General features: G+C 57.1%; 1 protein-coding gene across 1 annotated transcript in view; it reads left to right on the forward strand.

The window, feature by feature from the left end:
• The window catches only part of AJAP1 (adherens junctions associated protein 1), a 106,253-nt gene that overhangs the window by 31,702 nt on the left and 50,737 nt on the right, over positions 1-23,814 (forward strand). The window contains exon 2 of the mRNA XM_047792811.1: positions 16,781-17,592. Within this exon, the coding sequence (XP_047648767.1) occupies positions 16,781-17,592 (812 nt within the window). The remainder of the gene's footprint in view (positions 1-16,780; positions 17,593-23,814) is intronic.

A 23,814-nucleotide genomic window follows, 5' to 3' on the forward strand; every position in this document is an offset into this window, starting at 1 on the left:
CTGGGATGAGAGAGGAGTCGCTGCGGGCACCCAAGTTCATGCCTTGCTCCCGAAAAGAGCTGCATCCTGGCCTTCAGGACAGTTGGGCATCCTTCCCTGGACAGATGGGAACACGGAGGCATAAGGATATCGACTTGTCCAGGGGCCGCTGGGACGTGCAGAACAGGTACTGTGATTGAACAGAGGCGGGGCCAGATGCCACATGACCGTGACCATGCCAGATGGCCCCGTGTGCTCACCTGCCCCGGGAGAGCCAGCCGGGTTTCCCCGGGGACAGCAGCGCCCTTGGTGGCCTCAGAGGGTGGACTCAGACCTGGTCACAGGCCGTTGTCTTCAGCTCTTGGTCACCGTCAGTTATCATGGCAGGTGGGAAAAGGCAGAACATCCAAGCCGGCCTCCTGCTGTGGGAGGGTCTCCTCTTGGTAGGGTTTTCTCTGCAGGACATGACGGTGGCCATGAGCCTGCCCACGGCTGTCCTGTGTCTGTGTGACAGGCAGCCTTCCTGGACTCCAGAGGCCCCTGTTAGCACAACGGTGTCCAGAAGCAGGAGCTGTGAAATGCTCCCAGCCCATAAATCATGAAAAACAAGGACATAACCTTGGTTCTTTCTGCACCATCAATACATCACCTAATTCAATCATAAAATGGAAGAGCGGTTCCATTTGTATAATTTCGTAGGAAACATCAGCAGATCTTTGCATTTTAAGTGCTGCCTGCACGGCCTCTCCACGGGCCATGCGAGGCCTCCTTTGATGGAACAAGTATCAAGCAGCAAAAGGTATAAAAGAACGCCTGCGTCACTGCCTTCCTTGAGGACGCTTATTTAGGGGGTCTTTTAATGCCTTGCTGCTGGGGTTTATTTGCAAATGGTCTGCAAGCTGCTAACAATTTGTGGGAGCCTGGCGGCAGCCGCATTCCTAACTAACAATGCCAACGGGTCACCGGATACAGCATCTCCGTCTTCAAGCTGCTGCTGGAGGAGCTCCTTCCCCAGGCCAGGAACTCCGGGCCGGAGCCCCCTCCCAGGCAGGGGATGGACAGGCCGGATGAAGACGGGTGCCGTCTTGGTGTGCACCATGGGGCTCCCCCTCACACCCCCACCAGGGCAGATGCTGTAGACGGCCTGCAGTCAGCCATCTGGTCAACCTGAGGTGCGCGGGGGGAGGGGAGAGGCTGAAGGTCTCTTTGCTTGGTCACTGCCGCCTCTGCCAGGGTGGGGATGGCAGAAAGGGTCAGATGACAGACCCAGAGACACAGGCAGTCGTGGAAACACACACCAGATGTGGCAGCACCCTTTAGTGATCCCTGCCTCTTTCCCAGAGAAACCCAAACACGGCCTTTTCTGCTCCTCTGGGGTCTTTGCCCCCAAAGCTGGTGACTGATAGTTGCTGATATGATGGGACAAGTTAGCCTCATGTTTACTGCTTCCTTAAGGCTCTGGGGTGGGGGGGTCTCCTCCACTCGGTGACCCCTTATCAAACGATCACACCTGTCTGAGTGTCCTGGCGCTGCTGTAACCGAGCTCCATGAGCCGGGTCGCTCGGTACAGCAGACATGTATCCTCTGGCAGCTCTGGAGGCCAGGGGTCTGCATCGAGGTGGGAGCGGGGCCGTGCTCCCTCCAAAGGCCCCAGGGGAGGGTGTTCCTGCACCTGCCCCCCCCACCCCTATCGAGTTCCCTAGCCGATGGCTGCTCCCTTCGCCCCAGCCCCTCACATCTCCCTCTGCCTCCCCCGTAAGAGGACACCTGTCACTGTATTTCGGGCCCCCCCAGCTAGTCCTTGCACCAGCTCTTTAACTTAGTCACATCCGCAAAGACCCTTTTCTGCAATAAGGCCACATGTTCAGGGTCAGGGGCTTGGGAGGTGGACGCCTCTCTTGTTTGTGGGGGGCACCATGCGGCCCAGGCGGCTGTCACACCGAGTGCCTGCTGTGTGCTGGGGACTTGCCGCCACCTCCCTGCTCTTTCTGAAACCCCACAGGCACCTCCTGTCCCTCGCAACTTACAGATGAGGACACCAAGGCTCCCGGAAGGACAGGCCGGAGCCACGTGGTAGGGCCAGGGAGCGAGCAGAGGGCTGGACCTCAGCCCAGGACTGTTGGGCCTTAAGGCCCAGGTTCCTCCCTCCCCAACACTGGAACCTCAAGGGAGGCTGGGGCCAAGGGTTCTTTCTTCTGAGCGTTTGAGCCCCCGGTTCCTTCGCGCCTCCCCAGAATAACCTGTTTGCGGAAGAGGACCGCCAGGCAGAGTTCCTCAGCCTCAGTAAGCAAACAAAGTGGTCAGTCCAGTCCTCCCGGATCCCTCGCCGATTCCGTGAGCCTGGCTGGTCCCCGCTACACCCTTCTCGTCAGGCGGCGCCAGCAGGAATTTGTCCCCTCTGGCCACCCCAAAGCCTGTAGATAAAAAAGGAGATTAACTTAGATGCCAACAGGGACAGACCGTCCTTCCAGAATGTTCTACCTGCCCTTCCAGACAGCAGCCTGGCCATAGCCCTTGGCTCCTGGCAAGAAGAGCCCCTTGGTCTGTTTGTCCCCTTGGCCTTCCAGCGGTCCCCCATCCCCCGGGTCCCCCAGTGTGACTTGCTGGCTTGTATCAGCCCGGCTTTTGGGATTTCAGCCTCCAAGCTAAAGGTAGTCTCGGCTTCCGCAGAGGGATCAGGGCCAGCAGAGTTAGGGCCCCCGAGGTGGACCAGCACCCTGACTGTCCACTGCCCTCCCTGAGCTGACCTGGGTGGCACCTGTCATCCGGGACACAATCCCCCATCAGGGAGCCCCCACACCCCACTCCCTGAGTGTCAGGACTAAGACATGGGTGGTGACAAGAGCCAGGAGTCCTGGGCCTGCCCTCTGGGAACTTGGCGTCTTCTTCCTAAAAGATGAGGAGCCTCTGTCTGTCACCTCTCTCTCTACAGAATCCACCCCACAAACATAGAAAAGTGTTAAACTGCTAAAGCCGCGATAATAGTGAGACTGTGGGATCAAGGGCTTGGAAGCCTCGTGAAATCCACGCGGCACCCACTGTATAGCGGAGTCCCGGGGCAACTTAGGGAAGCCACAGGTCGCTTTTGCAATCTCCCAAAATTATCTGTTGTCGCAGCTGAAATTCAGAAATAGGTTTCCCTTAAGCCCTGCACGGAAAAGTATAGAAACACCGGCACACCTTCCGTCGGCCTCAGTGTACCGACCAGTTGTACCCCAGGCTGCCTGGGGTGAGGTCAGCCCTGCTGGGCAGCCTGTGCACCCGGGCTGGGACCCCTGGGGTTCACGTGCTCGACCATCTCCTCAGGTCTCGGTTTCCTTTTTGGTTGGAAATAAAGAGCTGGACATCCTGTCTGCCTTCATCAGATGCTGGGGGTCAAGGGTTAAATGGTACCAGGTGAGGCAGAGGATGGATGGAGTTGGACGGGATGATGGCTGGAGTCTCTGCCTCTCCGTGCTCATGGCTTCTTTAAGAAAAGAGAATGTTCGTGTGTGGATGACAACCGCTCGGGCCCCCGCTGTGACATGCTGAACCGAACTGTACAATGAACTGGCTGTCATTCAGAGAAGGGGGAATGCCCAGGACCAGGGTGGTCCGTGCAGACAGAGAGCAGAGGGAGGCAGCCCACCGAGGGACCAGCACGAGCATCGTCCATCCAGCCATCTGCTATCCATCCATGCAACCATCCACCATCCATCTAGCCATTCATCCTTCCATCCATCCACCCACCATCCATCTACCCATCCATCCGTATACCCATCCAACACTTTGTGCTGGGCATTGGGGGGGCGCTGGGGTGTAGACCAGGACAGACCCCCCAGAGCCTTGGGGGCCCCCAGCAAAGGAAAGGAATGCAGCTCTACGTGGCCACTGATGAGGGGCTGTGCCCACAAGGCAATTTCTCTGGGCCCTGCCTTTCCCAGGGAGGCGGGAGGGTGTTCAGAGGAAGAGCATTCACGCTGAGGCCAGAGGGCACCTGAGAGGCAGTGAAGATGGGAAGCAGGTAGTGAGGCCAGGCTTTGCTGAATGGTTGGAGAGACAGCCGGAGCCCGACTTCGTGAGCCCCATAGGGTCAGATGTGGGGAGTCTGGCTGGGGGTGAATGATGTGTGGCCCGGGGTGTTGGCCCAGCTGTGGGAGTGCACATGTGAGGTCTGAGAGGCAGCGTGGCCTCTGCCTTCCCCCGTGCCCCATCCTCCCAGGCTCTGCCAGGGTGATTCCACCAGGATCTGGCAGGCTTTGGGCCGGCTCGGCGTGCCTGAGGCCTGGGAGGGTCCAACAGGGAGTTGGCCCAACCGATGTCTGTTAGCTCTTCAGTTACTGTGGATCCCAAAAGAAAGGAGAGAGAGAGGGAGGGGAGAGAGACGGAGGGAGATGGAGACAGAGAGAGAGAGGGAGACAGATACAGAGAGACGGAGAGAGGGAGATAAAGACAGAGAGAGAGACAAAGAAAGAGAGAGAGGGAGACAGAGAGAGAGAGAGAGAGGCAGAGACAGGATGATAGAAAGACAGAGACAGAGACAGGTCAGAGACAGACAAACAGAATCAGAGAGAGTTTGATGTCAGTTGAAACGCAACATGTGAGAAATATAAATACATTGGTTGATGTTCAAACATAGACGTATTTAGTGAAAACATTCAAGGTGTACTTCTTCCTTAAAAACAAACAAGTGATTAACTTGGAAATAGAATTCCTGGGGGAAGAAAAAGAGCTGTGATCTGACATTTTCTCTCTATTCTGGCTGCGATGCCCCACGACCTGGGATCCTAGCTCCCCCGGCCCTGCAGGGGTCCCTGAGAGCGTCGCCCCCAAAGGTGGGGAAACCGAGGCATGGAGTCCCTGCAGGTGCCAAGCCCTGCAGGGGCCTGGGCTCCAAGGATCCCCCCGCAGCGCAGGCAGGTGGGCAGCTCACCCACCCCATTGGTGGAAAGACGTGTGGGGGCTCAGGCCCACGGGGTCCAAGAGGGCCTTCCTGTGTGGGGGTGGGGTGGGGTGGGGTGGGGTGGGAGGCAAGGCCTCCTCCTCTGTTGCTCCATCGCTGGGGGGCGGGGGGACTAGGGTTCCCCATTCTCCGTGGGGTGTTCCTGAGACCATGTAGAGGGAACGGGCATCCGGAGCAGCTCCGGCAGAGCAGCGAGAAGCACGCCGACATCCTTCTGCCCCAAAGAGGTTTCAGACACAATTACGATAAATCAGAAGAGCACTCCCAGTGTGAATTCAGCTGATTGAGCCCGTTAAATGGTTGCCCTTGCCAAGGGGTGGCCCGATTAACAGACAAGCAATGTGTGACACCTGAAATCCAGTGGGTGGAGCCCGGCAGGTCCCCCCGCCGTGGGTGGGCAGAGGCTGGACCAGAGGCCCCAGGCCGGCCTTCCTTGTGGAAGGTAGAGGGCGGTCCAGGCTGACTTTGCACCAGACCCTCCATCGCTGAAGACTGTCCTGTAGATTCCCGATGGAGGGGGTGGCCATGGGGAGCCAGGACGAGGTGCAGGATGAGGATGGGGCCCGACACCCCCTGTTGGCTTTGCTCCTCGGGGGGGGGGGTGTGTGTGGCATGTTTGCACGAGTCTCTGGATTTTGAGCATCAGTGTCCTGGGCCTTGAGACGGGATTGCGCTGTGAGTGCCCGGCCTGAGTGAGCGACCCTGTGTTTCCCACGCCGTGAAGCGTTCAGTCCCTGGCTCCTGCTCCTGTGGAGGGCACTGGGAGAGGTGGAGGAGGGGCGGAGAGAGAGGGCTGGTGGGCAGCCACGAGGGGACAGCCCCCAGCAGAGACAAGTCACAGAGGAGCTCCGTCCTTCCCTTCGAAGAAGGAGAAGAGGGTGCCCACCTTGTGTGGGCTGCAGGGCCAAGTTGCTGGAAGGGAGGCCTGTGGAGGGGCTGTGCCCAGTGGGATCCCGCAGGAGGTTTTGCAGGCTCTGGCACCGTGAGGGTCCCTGGGACGTCACCTCAGGGGGCCGGGATGCTGAGCTGGGTCTGCAAAGGCGTGCAGAGCTTTCCTCCCTTAACAGCGGTGATGGCCCCTCTTTCAAGGATGGGAGTCCAGTGAGCAGCCGTCGGCAGCCTGGCAGCTACACCTCTTCCCCCAGAGACTTGCAACCTGGAGCTTCCCAGGTGTCCCGAGGAGGCCAGGATGACACTAATCCTTCGCGTCTGCACCTCTGGGCCAGTCTGAGAGAGGCAGGGCTCTTCCCCGTTTATGGAGCATCCGCTAAGGTCAGAGCCTCGACCAATGGTGTTTCATTGAATCCTGCCCATGTTGCAGGTGGGCATGCTGAGGGCTATCCCAAGGCTGCACTTCCCAGGGCAGCATCCCCTGGGTCTTGCAGGCAGCCCAGTGGGTTGGGTCTGAGCTCTTCCCCCCTTGGCTGTGGTGGGGCAAGGGTGGGGAGGTGGCAGAGTCTCTTTCCCTGTCACATCCCCTCCTGATGGGGACATGGGAACTATGTGTAGCAGGAGGCAGAACTGTGACCCGTATTATAGGATTTGCACAGAAAACCTCGTGTGCATCCAGCAGCTCAGCTGGTCTCCAAGTTACCCTTTTCCTCTCCCCATCGCAAACGATGTTAGACAGGCCGGAGGAGCACCCCCCCCTCGCCCCGCCCTCAGGCCCCTCCCCACCATCCTTATTCTCAGGACCCTGGGCCCCCATAGGAGCCCCTGGATCCCCTGTGAAGGGCTCGTTGCATCTCGGCCTCACTTACACTCAGATACCAAGGACTGAGGATGGGGGCGTGTTTGCGGCAGGCTCTGGAGATGACTGTTTGGGGACCTCTTAAGTCCCAGGGTCCCCTTGGGTGGGCAGGGTCTGCTCGTGACTGTATGAGGCAGGCTCTCCTCCCTGAAGTCTGCCCATCACAGACTCAGGAGGACCTTCAAGGTCACCTGCCTGCCCCACTCCCATGTGGCCTCGTGGTCACCCTGTGCAGAGCTTCTGGTCCAGCACTGGCGCCTCCCGCAAGCTTCTGCGCCTCTGCAGGTTCTTCTGCATTTTCACCTTCATAACACCCGCTCCAGGCTCTAAAACTACCGACGGTCCTTCCTCCCAGTTTGTCCTCTGACAATCACGGACGCACCCTGCTTCTGCCACCCTGAGCCCCTCTGAGCAGTGGCCCCAGCTTTCGAGGGGTGGTCCTGGGGGGTGTTGCCTCCTGAGCGGTCCACCCCTCTCCGTCACTGGACATACAGCTGCTCTGCCTGTGGCCCGAGGCCAGACCTCCTTTTCATTCCTAACCAGCGTAGGCGGGCCCTTGGCCAAGACCTCTGCCAGCCTCATGCCGTCGTCACACCCCCTCATGCAAGATGGGCACATGCCCACCTCAGGAGATGGTGCCCAGGGCATGTGGGGGGCCTGGCCCAGGCTGTGTGGTCGGTGGGCTAGTGACGGGGCTGGGCACTAGGCCCCGATCTGCCTGACACCAGAGTTTGCCGTGGTGTCTTGTTCTGCCCTCCCCGTGCCCCGGCTTCCACTTCCCCCTGGGACATCCTGCCCTCCTGTCCCCGTCTCTGCAAATCCCCCCACAGCCTTGCTTCTGTGACTTGGGGGGCCTACCCCCCGCCCCGCTGGCTTCAAAAGTGCCTTGCACATGTACGGAGCTTCATAAATGTGACGGGACAGTGGCAGCACGACTGAAGCAGGTATTGCCCTCGAGGACAGAGAACTTCAGCAGGCGCCTTTTGTTCTGCATCCCCGCTCCAGGGAAAAGGGGTTTCCGTAATGAGCTATCACCACCAGGAGTGGGGCCCAGAATGCGTGACTGTTCCCTCCGAGATCTTGGGACAGTTCTCAGAACCCAAAACCTCGGAGCAACGCCTCCTCCCAGAACCAGCTTCTGTCGCTGGCTGGGTATTTACCTCCTTCAGCATCGCCTGCTTTCAGTTGTATTTTTAAGAGACTTCTTTCCAGAGAAAAAAACACAGCTCCTATTTTTGTGCTTTTCTTTCTTCTGCAAGATGAGAGTAACAGCCGTTGCTCTCGGAGGGTTACCTTGCGAACAGCATGAGACAGTTTGTGTGAAACACTTAGCTCAGAGCCCGGCACGGGGCTGGTGCTCAATCTGCGTGGATGCTGGAATGCCAGCTCCCGCTCTGCCCTCTCTGTCTCTGGTCAGCTCTGTTCAGCACAGTATTCCATAAATGTGCGTTGGTGCGGTGGCTCTAGCTCTTCACGTGATGGCACAAGAACTTTGCGCAAGCCTCTTCCAGACTGGACAGCTCAGACACCTGGTGCCCAGGACCCCTGCTCGGAGGGGTCACTAGCCTGCAGCCCTTTTTCCCCCATCCTATATCTGTTCTTAAACATGGACACAAAGTAGGATTAAACTGTGTCCCAGTGAGGGATGGGCGATGTTCCTTAGCTTCCAGAAATGTCACTGGAAGATGCCTTGTCCCCAAAGATGCTGGTTGGTGGGTCTGCAGTGAGGCGGGGTCTCAGGGTTGTGCGACCACTCTCTTCTCCCAACTGCTAGTTCTCACGTGAGACCCAGGCTGAGGCCCACGGCCGGGAGTTTGCAGAATCAACTTTGCCTTATCAGGGTCTTCTGAGTCCTCGCTGGGATCTGGCCTCTGGGGTGGGGTGCCAGACGCCAGGATCCTTGTCCAGTTCTTGTTCATGGTTGGCTTTGCCCAGAGCGAAACAAGGAGGAGACAGGCTTGAGCCTCGGATGCTCTAGTTGGTATGGGGTGGGGGCATGTCTCAGACCTCAGCCCCCGCCTGCAGAGGAAGCACTGTGGTGGGGACTGGCCCAGGGGACCAGGCAGGGCAGACTGGTGGACTCAGGCTGTGCGTCACATCCTGGGTGCCATCCAGAGAGGGCAGGCTGGGGGCACTCCATGGGGCAGCTGTTCCTGCATGGCCCTCCCCCTGTCCCCATGCAGTATGGTTGCAGGAGGGCAGTGGGGACCTGGCCACAGCAGCAGTAAGTTCAGACACTCAGAAGCCCTGCTCCCCACTCTGGGGAGAGCGTTCCCTCCCACAGCGCTGCCCACCCAGCGCTTGTCACCACTTCACTCCTCCGGAATGCTCGCGGGCACGTTGCCTGGGCAACCAGAATGCCAGCACGTTGCTATCCTCCAGTCTCCTCCACGCACCTGCGCAGCCTCTCGAGCACCAGCCCCCATGCCTCCCCAGGCCTCCGAGTTCTGCAAATGCCCCACTGCGGAGCGGGGCCCTGGAAAGGAGGGACCATGGCTGGGAGCCATGTCTAAAGTTCTCTCTGTGGAGTCCCCATGACACCCTGTTTTACAAGTGGGGAAATTGAGGCTCAGGTTCCACGGACTCTCTGTGGAGTCCCCATGACACCCTGTTTTACAAGTGGGGAAATTGAGGCCCAAGCTCACGCAGCTAGCAGGTTGCAGTGCCAAGGTTGGACGTCAGGGCACGGGCCCTTTGTCCTTATGTCGCCACCATGCAGGCCCACTTCTGGAGCCCACGAGGGTTCATCATGGCCAAGTGACTGCCTCTTGGGGATGAAGAGGCTCCATCCCCGTCACCAGGCCCCGGGAGGAGCAGACCGTCCGTGCACAAGAGGGCTTCTTGACCTCGGCCCTGTGCACTGAGGGGCTGGACGAGTCTTCGTGTGGGGTCTGTCCCGTGCACATGGGGTGTTTTGCAGCCTCCCTGGCCTCTGCCCACTGGGTGCCCATAGCAGGGCCTCCCTCCCTCTGCCGACCACCGGGGATGTCTCCAGACCTTGTTGAACATCCCCTGGGGGCACCGTTGCCCCCAGTCCCCGGAGATGCACCCATGATGCCATCGCCCCATGTGAACTGTGTGGCGTTCAGGGACACACCAGGGCTTGCCATCCTCTGCGAGGGCTTGTGAAGTATTTTCCTGGAACCCGCAAGCCCGTGAGCACTGGGAGAGCTGTGGGGGTCCACCTGCCAAGGTCCATGCCTACCCGGGCGCCTCCTCGTGGGCGGAGCCTCTGTACAGACTCTCCAGGGAGTGGAGTTGCCATGGTTACGGGTTACCAAGTTTGTTCTGGCTCTACTTTTTCCAGTGTGTCCCTAGTCCCACAGGTCCAGGCTTGTTGGGATCTAGTTTCTGAGCACAGAGATCACAAGTCCCCGAGTCCTAGACTCATGGTGGCCGCAGCCAGGCCCCTTCATTTGTGGGTCCCCTGTTGTCCCACCTGGGGACAGAGGGTTAGCGATGAGACACCCACCACAGATGCTCCAGGACGAAGGGGTCCCTCAGGAGAGTGGTTTCCCTGGGCATCGCCCACTGGAAGGCATCCAGGAGGGGTGGGTGCCAAGAGGACCCCAGACCCCAGGCCCAGGGGAGGAGAGCAGTCAGCGATGTCTGGGGTTGGAGGTTTCTGCCTGATGCAAATGAATCCCTCCCGTGCTGCTGCATGTCCAGGAGTCAGTACCACATGTGTGCCGACATCCAGCGGGACCACGGAAGACGAAGCCCGGGCACCTCCGGGGGAAGGGGGGGATGCTTTAATCCCATGAGCTCCAGGCCGGGGAGCCACTCGGACGGGACGTTGCCATGACGTCAGGCTGGGAGCTCCGTTCAAGGGAATCCCAGCTGTGTCGGTTTCATTGGGAAAATCGAACCAGTGACTGCTTTCCAGAAGAAAGGACATGCTCCCTTCCTGAGTGGTAACGGGGGAAGTCCTACGTCCCTGAGCTGGGAGGACTGGTCTCTGCTCCTGAAATGTAGCCAGAAGCTGCTGCGCTGCCCCGTTGGTGATGGGGGTTGGGGGGCAGCAACACGGGATGCAAGGAGGACCTGGGGTGCACCTGGGCGCCAGACCTCCTGTTTGGAGGAGGGGAGACAGGCCTCTTCTGGCTTCGGAAGGCTGTGTCCCTCTCTCCAGGGCATAGAACTTGGGGTGAGACAGAAGCAGGAGTGACGGGGCCTTTTCTGCACCAGGCCTGCTCCCTTCCCGTCTAGAATCGAATGGCCCTTCCTGATAGGACGCCGGCTCCAGCAGGAGGAGGAGAGGGCATGAGAGGAAGCCTGAGCCACCAGGGTTTCCTCTGCCTGAAGGCCCAGGGTTGAGTGTGGCCCTGGGGGCTGGGATTTGTTCTCAGAAGGCTTGCTGCCCATTCCATCCCTCGGGGACCCCCAGCCTGCCCCCCGGCCTCTTGTCTCTGTGAGGAGCAGGGTCACACCATGAAGAAGGTGTCTCTGAATGTGTCTGAGAGCAAATCTTGGGACTTCTCCCCCCGCACCCCAGCCTCCCTCCGATTCCCCGAGGAGAGACCCCCCCCGCCCCGCCGGCAGCTGCTCCTCACCAGTCCACCCCCCAAAAGCACTTGGAAGGTAGGTTTTAAAGGACAGGAAAGGCCTGCCTGTCACCCTCCCCCCTCTGTTTGGGGTGGTTGCTTTAGATTTGGCCCATTCACGGCTCACCTGTCAGACCGGTGAATTTTTAAGAGTGAAAAACAAGGTTGGTTTTTGCCCCCGGAGTGTGTGCTGTGCCTGGGGACCTGCTCCTCAGGATCAGGTGTAGGAAGGGCGGGTCTTCACTTGTCAGAAGGTGTCTGGTGACCGAGGTCCACATTAGAGTGGCGGATCCTGTGGACCACAGGCACCTGATACCACGTGGCCAGGCCTGTGCCTCCGTGGTTCCTCCCAAGAACCCATCACCACAGTCTCACCATGAGAGGGACTTGAGACAAATCCCAGGAGAGGGAGGACAGTCTGCAGACTGCCTGACAGTCCTCCTCAGAACGGTGGAGGTCATCAAAACAGGACACATCTCAGCAGCCATCACAGCCCAGAGGAGATGTGACGGATGTCACACAGTGACCTGAGTGGGATCCTGGAACAGAAGACCGGTGACAACTAAGAAAGTGTGGAATTTGATTCATGGCAATGGACCCCTGCTTCTCCTTAGTTTAGATGGGTTACCATGGTGACGTAGGATGTTAACATGGGCGCATGGGGGAGAAGAGGACGCGGGAACTCTCTGTGCCTCTGTGCAGTTCTTTCTGTGAATCTCTAACTCCTCCACAAAGAACTTAGTCAAGCAAAGAGACCAGCAGAAATGGGTCAGGTCAAGGGGCATGTGGTCATGTTGCAGGGAGCAGGGACTCCCCAGTGCCCCAGGGGAGGGGACACCGGTGTCTGTGGGGATTGGGGTGCCCCCCCTCCAGCTCTCTGGAAGGGGTGCATCTGAGTCTGTCCCATCTGTGTCTTCAGAGTCATTTCAGACTCCACCCTGTCAATCGTTGATCTCAGGTGCATGGCTCTTCTCAGAAGGTGAGGAGACCTGAGTACCACCTGCTCCAGCCATCGCCCCTAATGATGGGAACTGGGGATTGCCGAGCGGAAGCAACCAGCCCAAGCCCAGGCCAACTTCAAACAGAATTGTTCCCGCTGTGGCTTGTCCCCCAAACCGACTGATGAGAAACCCAAGACCAGACATCGGGTGGGCATCTTCCTCAGCCATCCAGGGCCAGGGTGTCCATGGGGTGTCTTGCAGCTGCCTTGCAGGGCTGAGACGGATTGGCCACCTGACCTCTCAGGTGTGTGCCCTCCTGGAGATTTGGGGATGGCCTCTGGGCCGTGCAGACGCAGGGCTCCTGGCCCAGCCCCAGTGCCCGGGCAGGCAGATGCCAGCTGCTTGCAGGAGTCAGTGCTGTAAACTCTTTGCTTGGGGAGAAGTGCACTGTTAAGTGGAAGAGATGTCTTCGTCTCCCTTAACTGACAGTGATTTTCTTCCGTGAAGAAAATACACAGAAGGGATCGAATTGAATCTCCATTTGCTGAATCTTATTAAACTATTCTTGGGGAAGAAAAGATTTCAATAAAAATTTAAAAGGGAGAGAGGCAAGAAAGCCGCAAACTAGAAAATAAAGTGAGACGGAGCAGTAGTTCTCAATTTGGAAGCAATCAGGTAGGGGTGGCTGAGGGCGTTTGTGCCGCATTTGAAAGTGTGGGCTTGATGCCGCAGGTGGGGGGGGGTATCGGGCCCTTCGCAGGGTGTGGACGTGGTGCCGGGCACTCGGGCGAGGATCACGTGGACGGCTCTGAAATCTCCAGTGGACCTTCTTTGCTGACGCCAGCTCTGGCTCCAGCATCCTTTTGTTCCTCCCACCTGCCAGGACAGGAACAGGATTAGGAGGCAGGGCAGAGTGTCCGGGTCCCTGTACCCACTGCTCAGGGTCTCTTCTGCAGGTCTAGTTCACGTGCCCCAACACTCACCCCTTTAAAGTGTAGCGGTCAGTGGTTTTCATATATTCACAGTTTGTGCAACCGTTACTGCTGATAATTCCAGGACATTCTCATCACCCCTAAAAGAAACCCTGTAACCATTAACAATCACCCCCAGCCCCTGGCAACAACCCATCTGCTTTCTGTCTCTGTGGATTGACTGATTCTGGGCTTTTCACATGAATGGATCGTAGCCTTGTGTGACTGGCTGCTTTTAATGTTTTCAGGGTCCATCCATGTGGTAGTGTGTATTAGTATGTCTTTCCTTTTTTTTTTTTTTTTCTTTTTGGCCGTGCCTGTGGCGTATGGACATTCTAGACCAGGAACTGAACCTGTGCCTCAGCAGTGACAATGCTAGGTCCTTAACCTGCTGAGCCACCAGGGAACTCTTTCCTTTGATGGCCAGATACTGGTGCACTGTAGGGATGGACCTCATTTCTTTACCCACTAATCAGCTGACCGGCTGATGGCTGCAGAGGTGGTTTCCATGTTCCTTTCTTGTGTATATGAACAGTCATAACATTTTTGTACCCGAGTGTGAAATTTCTGGGTCACTGTAACTGTCTTTGAAGAACTTCCCAAATTTTCGTAATGGCTGTGCCTTTTCGCCTTCCCACCAATGGTGCATGAGAATTCCCATCTCCCGCATCCTCGTCAACACTTGGAATTGTCAGTCTTTTGCTTTTAGCCATCCTGGTAGTAGTGACGTGGTGGCCATTGGTAAGGGGTCTGTGGGTGCCCGGAGTTTGAGGGGGTCTGGCCTCCTCGGCATGCCACTCACCAGCTCTTCTGCTTAGCAGCATCAGTAGCCGCTGCAGGGCGTCCCCCTGCAGATGTGGGGAGTTCTCTGCCATCATGAGAAGTGGCTGACGGCACCATGGAAGCCTTCCTGGGTGAGGGGATCTGGAAGTGGGTCTCCAGGAACCTCTGACTCATGAAAGGACTGTGGAGTTGAGCTTCCCCGCACCCCCGTGCTGAGCAGTGTCCGAGGGGAGAGTGAGGGTGGTCCTGGGGTCCTTCCTGACATCAGGACCAGCTGGAGGGATGAGGCCACTTGTCCCTCACGTGGTCCTTGCAGATATGGCTGCCTCCCCAGGCAGTGCCCACAAGAGGCCAGAGGGCTCCAGACTGCACCCGAGGCACAGGCCTGGTGACGGAGCAGAGGGTGTAGAGCCTTTGACCCCTGGGAAGAGGCCAGGGTTGGGTCCCCTGCAGGCCATGGAATCAGGCCCTTGCCTCCCTCAGGGGGCCCCTCTGCCCCCCACCCGAGCCCTGCATTTCCCCAGGGGTGGCAGTGTTGGGTGGAGGCTCTGTCCTGACTTGTTCCCTATTTTCCCTCTGTGTGCACACCCTCCAGTTTAAAAAGAAAGAAACTGGACTTGAAGAAGAAAAACAAATCAAGTTCTCCCCACTGTTGCGATTTGGTTGGCTTTTCTCCACATCCGCTGGGTGGCCTGGCAAAGGGGGATTTCTATGGTGACCAGTTGTCGCTCACGATTGGTGGGAAATGGCAGGACTATCCCGTGTGTGAAGTTACACGGGGCAGCCAGGCACACAAGCTTAGGGGCTGCTGTTTTCCTTTCCTGGGGTGACGTTTCTCCAGGTCGTGGTGGCTGGCAGGTTCATGCAGCCTTCCTGATGGGCCTGGTACTACCTGGTGGGGCCTGGTGGGGCCTGATGTGATTGTGGCACTTCGGGGTGCCTACTGGGGTCTGGTGAGGCCTGAGCAGGCCTAGTGAGGTCTTTGGGTACCTGGTGAGGCCTGATGGGGCCTGGTACTACCAGGTGGGGCTGAGTGGTTATTGGTGGAGTATGGTGAGGCCTGGTAAGTTGGTGGCATGTGGTGGTGCCTGGTGAAGCCTGGGGGTACATGGCAAGGCACAGGGGTGCCTGGGGAGGCCAAGTGGTGCCTGGTGGTGGCCAACAGTGCCCTCTAGGCCGAGACATCACACCTGCTGGAAGCTGCCTCTCGTTCCCCGAGGGCTGGACTCTGTCCAGGTGCACAGAGAGGTGGGGAAATGTGGGCTTCTAACCATCCTCGTCAGCCACGGAGGAGTGTTCCTGTGCATCCCGGTGACCTCCCACTGACTTTAAGCTCCTTGTGCCGTGAGGGTGGCCGGGTCCCCACACCAAGCTCTATTGGTCGTGCAGAGAAACCTCACACAGACAGCAACTCCTTGCAGATCCATTAGCATAATGAGCGATTCCTAATTTCTAAAGCCAAGCACTTTCGTTCTGATTAAAAAACTGGGCCCTGTTATTTGGGGACCAGACCTTTTTGGTAATTAGTGCTCATTAGTACACGTTTCTTTCGGCACGCTGGTGGCTGGCGGGGACAGCTCATCCCTGGGTCGGCCCCGGGCAGGTGGGCACTCGCACATGCTCTCGGGAACACTCACAGGCGTCAGATTCAGTCCCTTCTAAAGTCATGTGACACCCATGCTGCAGACCTGCCCGACTTGGCTGCCACAGGCCTGGTTCTGAGCAGCACTTTGAGCTGGCGGCTTAGCGCACCGAGCCCGCTCGCCCACCCCCACCCGCGAATGTCCCCATATTCTGGCTTCATGTCAATTCTCAGAGGTGACGTTGGTGATGAGCTCTGACTTTGAAGGGCGCGTGGGCTGGGTCCCCCCACCCCCTACCTGCCACCCTGGAGCTTCCTGGCTCCATCTTTCCCGGGGCCCCCTCGCCAGCCTGTGCAGGGTGCGCCCTCTGCAGCCTCCCTGCGCTGAGGAAGCAGGCGACAGGGTTCCTAGGGCACCGGCGCTGGAGGTAAATCCGGGAAGCAGAAATGTCAACAGAACAAACATCTGGGTAGAGCTGACACCCTGATGAGCGGGCGGCTTCTCTATGCACTTCTTTTCTCGAGCCCCACCCATGGGAGGCCACAGACGTGCAGCTTTGCCCCATGCGTGCCTGGCTTTCAGGCCACAAGCCTGTTTTAAGTGCATTTGATTGAGAGATGGGGGAGGGTGGGGTTTGCGGAGCGCAGGGCCCGCCTGAGCTGAGGGAGCAGTGGATGCAGGACTTTGTGCGACAGGTGAAGCCCCACCCCGGGCTGATGCCTCTGACCCTCCCACCCTCAGGATAGGCGGCTGCAGACTTAGCATCTCTGGCCTTGGGCTGGGACTTCTGTGACCTGGAGGGAAGTGCCGCCCTGGACCCAGGCTGTGGACTGTGTCCCAGGCCTGCTGTTCCCTCCTTGGTGTCTTGGTGCCTCTGTTTTATTCTGGGTCAAAGCAGAGTGGGGACCTAAGGCCCATGAGGTCGTCTCCTCCGGCTGATGGGTGGCGGGTTCGGGACTGGGTTTCCCTCCCGGGCAGTGGGCTATTGGGCATCGACCGGCCAAGTGCAGGGAGCTCCTTGTGGAGGGGGATGGGGTGAGCAGTTTCAGGGGCAGGAAACCGGCCCCAGAGTCTGTGCGCCTGGGCCCCATCTTCTAAGATGCCGATTAATTGAGCGCACTTGAGTCGGCCTTTGAAGTAAACTAATGAAGGGTTTTTTTCCTCTTTTGAAGTTGGGATTAGCGCTCATTACAAGAAGAGCGTTTCCTAGTCCTGGTGGGGGTGGAGGGGACCCCGCGGGAGCCCCGCCGGGAGCCCCCCACTGATGCTCTTCTCTCTCCCACGCAGTTCCATGTCTGTTCGCTGGCCCGGCCGCTCCCTGGGAAGCCAAGCGTGGATTCTTATAGCCATGTTTCAGCTTGCCCTGGATCTGCCCGCGTGCGAGTCCCTGGGCCCGGGCCCCGAGTTCCGGCTGCTGCCCCGGCCGCCGCACCGGCCGCCCCGCTTGTGGAGTTTTAAGAGCGGACAGTCCGCCCGGGTCCCGGCGCCCGTGTGGAGCCCCCGCCCGCCCCGCGTGGAGCGCAGTCACAGTCACGGGCAGATGCCGAGTTCCCGGGCGCGACGGGCGCACAGACCCAGGGACCAGGTGGCCGCGCTGGTGCCCAAAGCGGGGCTGGCCAAGCCCCCAGCTGCTGCCAAATCCAGCCCTTCCCTGGGCTCCTCCGCAGCCTCGTCCTCCTCGGCAGGGGGCGCTGGGGCCCCCACGGACCAGCAGGCCCTCCTCCGGCGGGGGAAGAGGCACCTGCAGGGGCCCGCTGTCAACAGCTTTGACTTCCGAGGCAGCAGGCCCACCACGGAGACGGAGTTCATTGCCTGGGGGCCCACAGGGGAGGAGGAGGCCCCAGAAGCCAACACCTTTCCGGGCGTTTACGGCCCCACCACGGTCTCCATCGTACAAACACGGAAGACGACTGTGGCCGCCACCACCGCCACAGCCACCACGGTCACCTCCGTGCTGCTGCAGACTCAGGGGGTCACCGAGCCCCTGGACCCCAGGAATAGGATCCCGGTGGGGATTAGCACAACGGAGCCTTCCACCAGTCCCAGCAGAGACAATGGCAGAGACAGCCAGCCCCCACGGGTTCTGGGGGAGACCTCAGGTACGCCCACCTCTTCTCCGGTTGGGGTTCCCTTGCGGTGGGGGAGGCTTTGGGGGTGTGGCTCAGGAGGGATGCTGAGCTGTGCTTGCATGATGCTGCTTTGGGGAACCCTCCGTTTCCCTGCAGGGGAGCCTGAAGTATCAGGACCTCAGGGAGAGAGGGACCCGGGGTGTCCGTGAACTTGTGCCTGTCTATGTTCTGGCAAATGTGGGATGTGCTCTGGAAGGTGGGAGCCAGGCTGTTCTTGCTGACGGAAGGGAGAAGGGAGACGGCCTCTCCTTGGGGGTGGCCTAGAAGTGGACAGTGTGTCTGCTGTGCCTGCGTAGGGGGTGCTGAGCCCCACCAGACCCACAGTCACATCTTCCCAGATGGCAGAACTTCATCTCCTGGGCCGGATGTGGGCACATCTGCTGACGGAAGTAGGGTATGTAGTGTGTTCGGGAACCTTCAAAGGGTGTGGCCTGGGCAACTTCCACATCAGCCCAGAAGGAGAGATTGTCTTAAACAGCAGGAGAGACTGAAGCCGGGTGTCCTGGGGAGCACCCTGTGGTGTTGGCTGAGGCTTTGCACCCTGACCCAGGGTCAGGGGTGTCTTTTGCCCAAAGTTAGGAGGGGTTTGGAGGATGGAGATGAGACCAATGGCTCTGGTTCTTCTGCCCGTGCTATTCTAGGTGGGTGAACATTGAGCCTTTCTTGGCTTTAACGTCTGCTGCAACATCGTTTAGCTTTTTTTTTCTTCTCCTATTAACTCCTCCGATTGCTTCTAAAGGAGTGGCCCTCAAAATCCCCCAGGCCAGAGTTTGTCCCTTCACTGGTAGCCCCCACATGTCATCGGCTTCAGGCCAGCTGGGAGACAGCCCAGAATCCCGGACCCCTGTGTTCCAACCCCCTGCCGCAGCCTCTGTGAATAAGCCGTGGCCCCCGCCCCGCTGTAACTCCAGGTTTGCAGATGGATCCGTGAGTGCATGCACGTCCTAGACTGGCAGCAGTATTTGCTAACCTGCAAAATGGAAAGCAAATTCCAGGGCCTAAGCAGGGGGGGAGCGGGGACGTGCAGCCTCCCCACCCTCACTCCTCCACTTCCTCAGGGATTGGACTCGGCACGGGTCCTTTCCAGAAGCCAGAGGACAGAAGAGACTTGTTCCCCAGGGTCCCTCTGCAGCCAGGTTGCCACACTCTCCCTTGCACTCTGCATGTGCACCAGTTTTGCATCCTGACCGGCAGGTTGGCAGCGGTCAGTAGTTGGACACGTCTCCGTGGAGTGGGTGGCTCTTGTTCCATGACCTACTTCCTTCCGTTGCCTGGGCAGGAGAGCTGCAGTTTTTGTGAGCAGTTCTTCCCTAGAGAGCAGCATGTCTGCGGAAGCAAACCCAAGCTCCATCTCAGTGCTGGGGGCTGGGATGGAGGGATGCAGAGATGGAGGGATGGAGAGATGGAGAGATGGAGGGATGGAGGGATGGAGGCCGGGAGCTTGGGAGCCTCACAGGACAGAGTCTGCAGGGCCGTACCTAGGCCTTCCGCCACGTAATCTCCTTCTGGAAGCTCCAGACGCACAGGGCCTGCCGTTCATCTTCTGTGTGCCGGGCGCCCAAGAGCAGTTTATAGAGCATTCGCTTTTTCCCTCAATAAACTCCCAAGCCATCATCATAATAGAATTTAGTGCTGCATGCATTTACTCTCATCTCCTCTGCATACGTCACTTACTATATAGACATGGATGAGAGAACAGGTTCCCATTTCTTCCAAATTACATTTATTATGACTAAAGTTAAACGCCCGGGACAGCATTATAAGGCTTAGCAAATTAATTCACAGTGCATTGGATATTGCTAATCCAAGTCGACAGATGCTTATCTTGGAAAAGATTTATGGTTCTTCATAATATAATCTGGTGCTAGATTAATTTGTTTAGCACAACAAATTTCCAAGGGGGAAAATATGTGTGTTTGCTTCAAATGCAGAGAAATGTTCACTCTGGGAAGCGATGCTCGTTGCCGAGGAGGGGCAGCTGGTGGTCCTCAGCAAGGTCCTTCGAGTTCAAGGCCAGGAAAGCGGGGAAGTGCTGAGATGATTTCCTAACTGGGCTCAGCAAAGCTCAGCTGGTCCTACCTTCGTGACCCAAGCCCTGGGGCCTGGAGGGCCCACGCAGGGGTCCTGCACCTGCTCCTGGTCCTTAGAGGTAGACCAGGCCCCCTGACTCTGTAGTGTGACCACCCCTCACACTTCTCAGACAGGATTTCAGGCAGAAAAGGTGGTCTTGGGGATCACAGCGCTGCAGTCCGGGAGGCTGTGGGTACCATGGTGAGTGGAACATGCGTCCAGGCGGCAGATCTGCCTGTGAATCTGGTCTCTGTTTGCATGGAACCGGGTGATTCTGGTCTTCTTTTCTCCTGGCCACGTTTTCTTCATCAGCACAATCAAAGTTTAGAAATATTTCTCTTAAATGGTGGCTGCGAGGCTTCAATCAATCAACATCAAGTGCAAATGTGGTGCCCGGTGCCTCCATCCATCCAGTTGCTTTTATACCCAGCGGGTGTGACTCCAAAGGGAGGGTTGCAGGTGTCAAGGCAGACAGGCCCAGATTTGCCCGCTCACAGCTGCGAGGACCCCAAAGTCTGGAGTTGGGGTTTTAGAAAGTGATATGAAAAATTTTTAGGTCCCTTCTGTTGTCCAAAGAAGTGCTTTGGGAATTCCTGCTGTGATGCAGTGGGTTAAGAATCTGACTGCAGCAGCTTGGATGGCTATGGAAGTGAGGGTTTGACCCAGCCTGGAACAGTGGGTTAAAGGATCCATTGTTGCTGAAGCTGCTGCTTGGATTCAGTCTCTGGCCCGGAAACTTCCATATGCTGTAGGTATGGCCATACAAAAAAAAATGCCTTTCAGATTTGGGGAATTGTTTTATTTTTGCTTCTGAAGAGAAGTGTTTAGAAAGAGAATGTTATGTTGTCCTGGCTGTCCATAGCACAGGCATTGGTGGGCTTAGAAAGGGCAGGTGGCTGGTTGTTTGGAGCTCTTTGAAATCTTCCGGGGGCTCATGTTCTATGGAATAGCTGCTGGAATTGCCCAAGGGCTCCTCTTGCAGACTCACCTTGCACGTCGAGTGGCTGAGGCATCTCTCCTAGCTTTAGCATAGTGGTTAAGAGAGCCACAGCCTGCCTGCAGATTCCTGGCTTCATTGGTATTATCTGTGGCCTTGAGCCGATTGCTTCTCCTTTCCATGCCTCAATGGGAATTATAGAATTAACCATCGCCAAGATGAAGTGACCTGGTACATGACGGGTGCTCAGTGCCCGGCACGTAACAGCCCCTCGGTACATGTTTGCTGCTGTTAATGTAGTAACAGTGGTGGTGGTGGTGATGCTGATGGAGACGACGATGATGTTTGTGATGATGGTAGTGATGATGAAAATAATGGCGATGGTGATGGTGACGATGATGATGGTAATTGTGATGATGGTGGTGATGATGATGTTGGCAATGACAGTGATGGTAGCGATGGTTGTGATGGTGGAGATATGGTGATTATGTTGAAGGAGATGATGGTAATTATGATGATGGAGATGATGGTCTTGGTACTGATGGTGATGATGGTGATGATGGAGGTAATGATAATTATATTGACAGAGGTGATAGTGCTGGTATGATGATGATGGTGACGATGATGATGGTGATGGTGGAGATGGTGGTGATGATCATGATGATAATAGTATTGATGGAAATGACAGTGCTGGTGATGATGCTGACGATGGTGATGGTGGAGACGATGGTGATGATATCGATGGAGATGGTGGTGATTATGATGATGGAGATGATGGTCTTGTTACTGATGGTGATAATGATGGTGATGGAGGTGATGATAATTATATTGACAGAGGTGACAGTGCTGGTGCTGGTATGATGATGATGGTGATGGTGATGATGATAATTGTATTGATGGAGATGACAGTGCTGGTGATGATGCTGACGATGGTGATGGTGTCGATGGTGATGGTGGAGATGATGGTGATGATATCGATGGAGATGGTGGTAATTATGATGGAGATGATGGCTTTGGTATTGATGGTGATAATGACGGTGATGGAGGTGATGATAATTGTATTGACAGAGGTGACAGTGCTGGTATGATGATGGTGATGGTGAGATGACGGTGATGATATTGATGGAGATGATGGTAGTTATGATGATGAAGATGATGGTTCTGGTGGTCCTGATGGTGATAATGGTGGTGATGATGTTGGTGGCAGTGGTGGTAGTGATGATGGGGACGGTGGAGATGGTGGTGATGATGATGATGGGATGTGATGATGGTGGTGATGATAATTGTATTGATGGAGATGATGGTGATGGTGACAGTGATGACCCTGGTGATTGTTATCCTTGTGATGATTTGCTGTCACCAGCTTTGCTGCTCTGTTTTCGGTTCCCGGTGAGGTCACTGGATGAGGTCCCACACCCTCATCCCTGACCTTGGTGCTCTGAGCAGAAGTACGGATGACGCTAACCAGGAACTGCCTGGGATGGAAAATCTCCTGGCACAGGTTCACTGAGGCGTCGTGCTCCAGCCTCACACAGCGCTGGCAGAGGGTGAGTGTCAGACGGTCAGCAGTTCACTGGAGGTCGGGGGAGGAGGGCTCCCCACGGCGAAGTGCGTCCGCTGGGACAGCTCTCTTGCTGGTCGTGTCCTGCATCTGGAATCACAGCGTCTCCCGGGAGAAAGACAGAAAGTCATTTCCTGGGCTTTAATCTTAAACCTGGTAGCAGAGGCTGTGGGGAGTTGAAGCCAGTGGTTTCAGTCCCCGCACTTGCCCACTGCAGGATCTCCTGGGCGCGGGGCCTAGAGTTAGTGCAGCAAAGATTCCCAGACCTGACGTTCCTAGACTCTGCCTACCGGCCCTGGCCCCGGCCCCGACATTCCGCCTGCTCTCCGCACCTGGTCCTTTGGTCACCTGCCCTGTTCAGGACTCAGGGAAGGTGCACTGCTCAGGAGGGGCCAAGGTCCCCATTGTCATTCAAGATTTGTTCCCACTTGACTCAATCATGTATCCATGACACCCAGCAGCTCAAGGTTGCAATGGCTCGGATGCCACCCCAGTTCTGCCTGGTAATTTTTACATTGGAAACCACTCATGCATGTCCAAGGATGATTTCCAGGTTGCTTTGTCCTTGTCACCCCGGGCCTTCAGTGTCCTCTTGGTGAGACAGGCTAGCATCTTATCTCTCCCCGATGGTCAGCTGACCTGAACAGGGAGCAGAGAGACCTTTGGATCCAGTTCCATGGTGATGGCACAGTTGCTATGTGCCAGGACTGGAGGGGAAGGGAGTGAGACGCAGCTGTAACAGAGAGACGCTCCTCCCTTTCTGCTTAAAGCTGCAATGGCCGCTTAAATGCTGAGCCCCTTTTAATTAGCGTGCTGGGTGTTTGCTACCAGGCAGATGAATCCGTCTTTAATTTAAAGATATTTGAAGTAAATGACTCATGAACTTCAAAAGTTTTGAGTGCCTTAATTGGGAGAAGGATCCATGCACAGACAAGCATGTGAAACACCCTCGACCCTTTAGACAGCGAGGCTGGGCTTGGGGGGTCTTCACCCGGACTTTCAGAATGGAAGGGGCGGGGCTCCTCTTGCCGGCTGTGACCCCGTCCAGGTGGTGACCCGTCCTGGCCGCAGGGGCATTGTGTGTGTCTGCCGATGGCTCTGGGGCCAGTCCCGCTCCTGAGCATCCCCTGCTTTTGCTGAGCCAAGCTGTGTTCACGCCACGCGGGTGAATGAGCTCCGACTCATTAAAGCTGGCCTGCAGTGCTCCTGGAGACGACTCAATCACAGCTTCCTTTCATTTCCTTCACATGCTTCCCGCTCTGACTTAGCGCATTTAGTGCTTCTTAAGCTCTTTGTGGCCCCCAGGGCCTCATTCTCCTTCTGAGAGTGCGGTGGGATCAGGAGGGGTCCTTAACGCTTGTGGAACCGCAGTGCTAGCCTCCTGTGCTTTCTACCTGGTCTCTGGAGGCCTCCATGGTCCCCGGGCTGGGTGCCTCCACCAAGCCCTCTGGAGCTGCAGGAAGAGGCCTGAATCGATGCTTCCTCTACCTAGAAACCAGGGTCCTCTAAGGGGGTGGGGGTTGCCATCTAAGCAGAGGTGGGGGCTGCCGGAGACACCCCCGCTCCCCTCCACGGGCAGCACACTAACAGATCCATCTGATATATGGTGGGTTGAATTTATAGC

The sequence above is a fragment of the Phacochoerus africanus genome, chromosome 8, assembly GCF_016906955.1.
Source record: "Phacochoerus africanus isolate WHEZ1 chromosome 8, ROS_Pafr_v1, whole genome shotgun sequence".
NCBI classification, from domain to species: domain Eukaryota; kingdom Metazoa; phylum Chordata; class Mammalia; order Artiodactyla; family Suidae; genus Phacochoerus; species Phacochoerus africanus.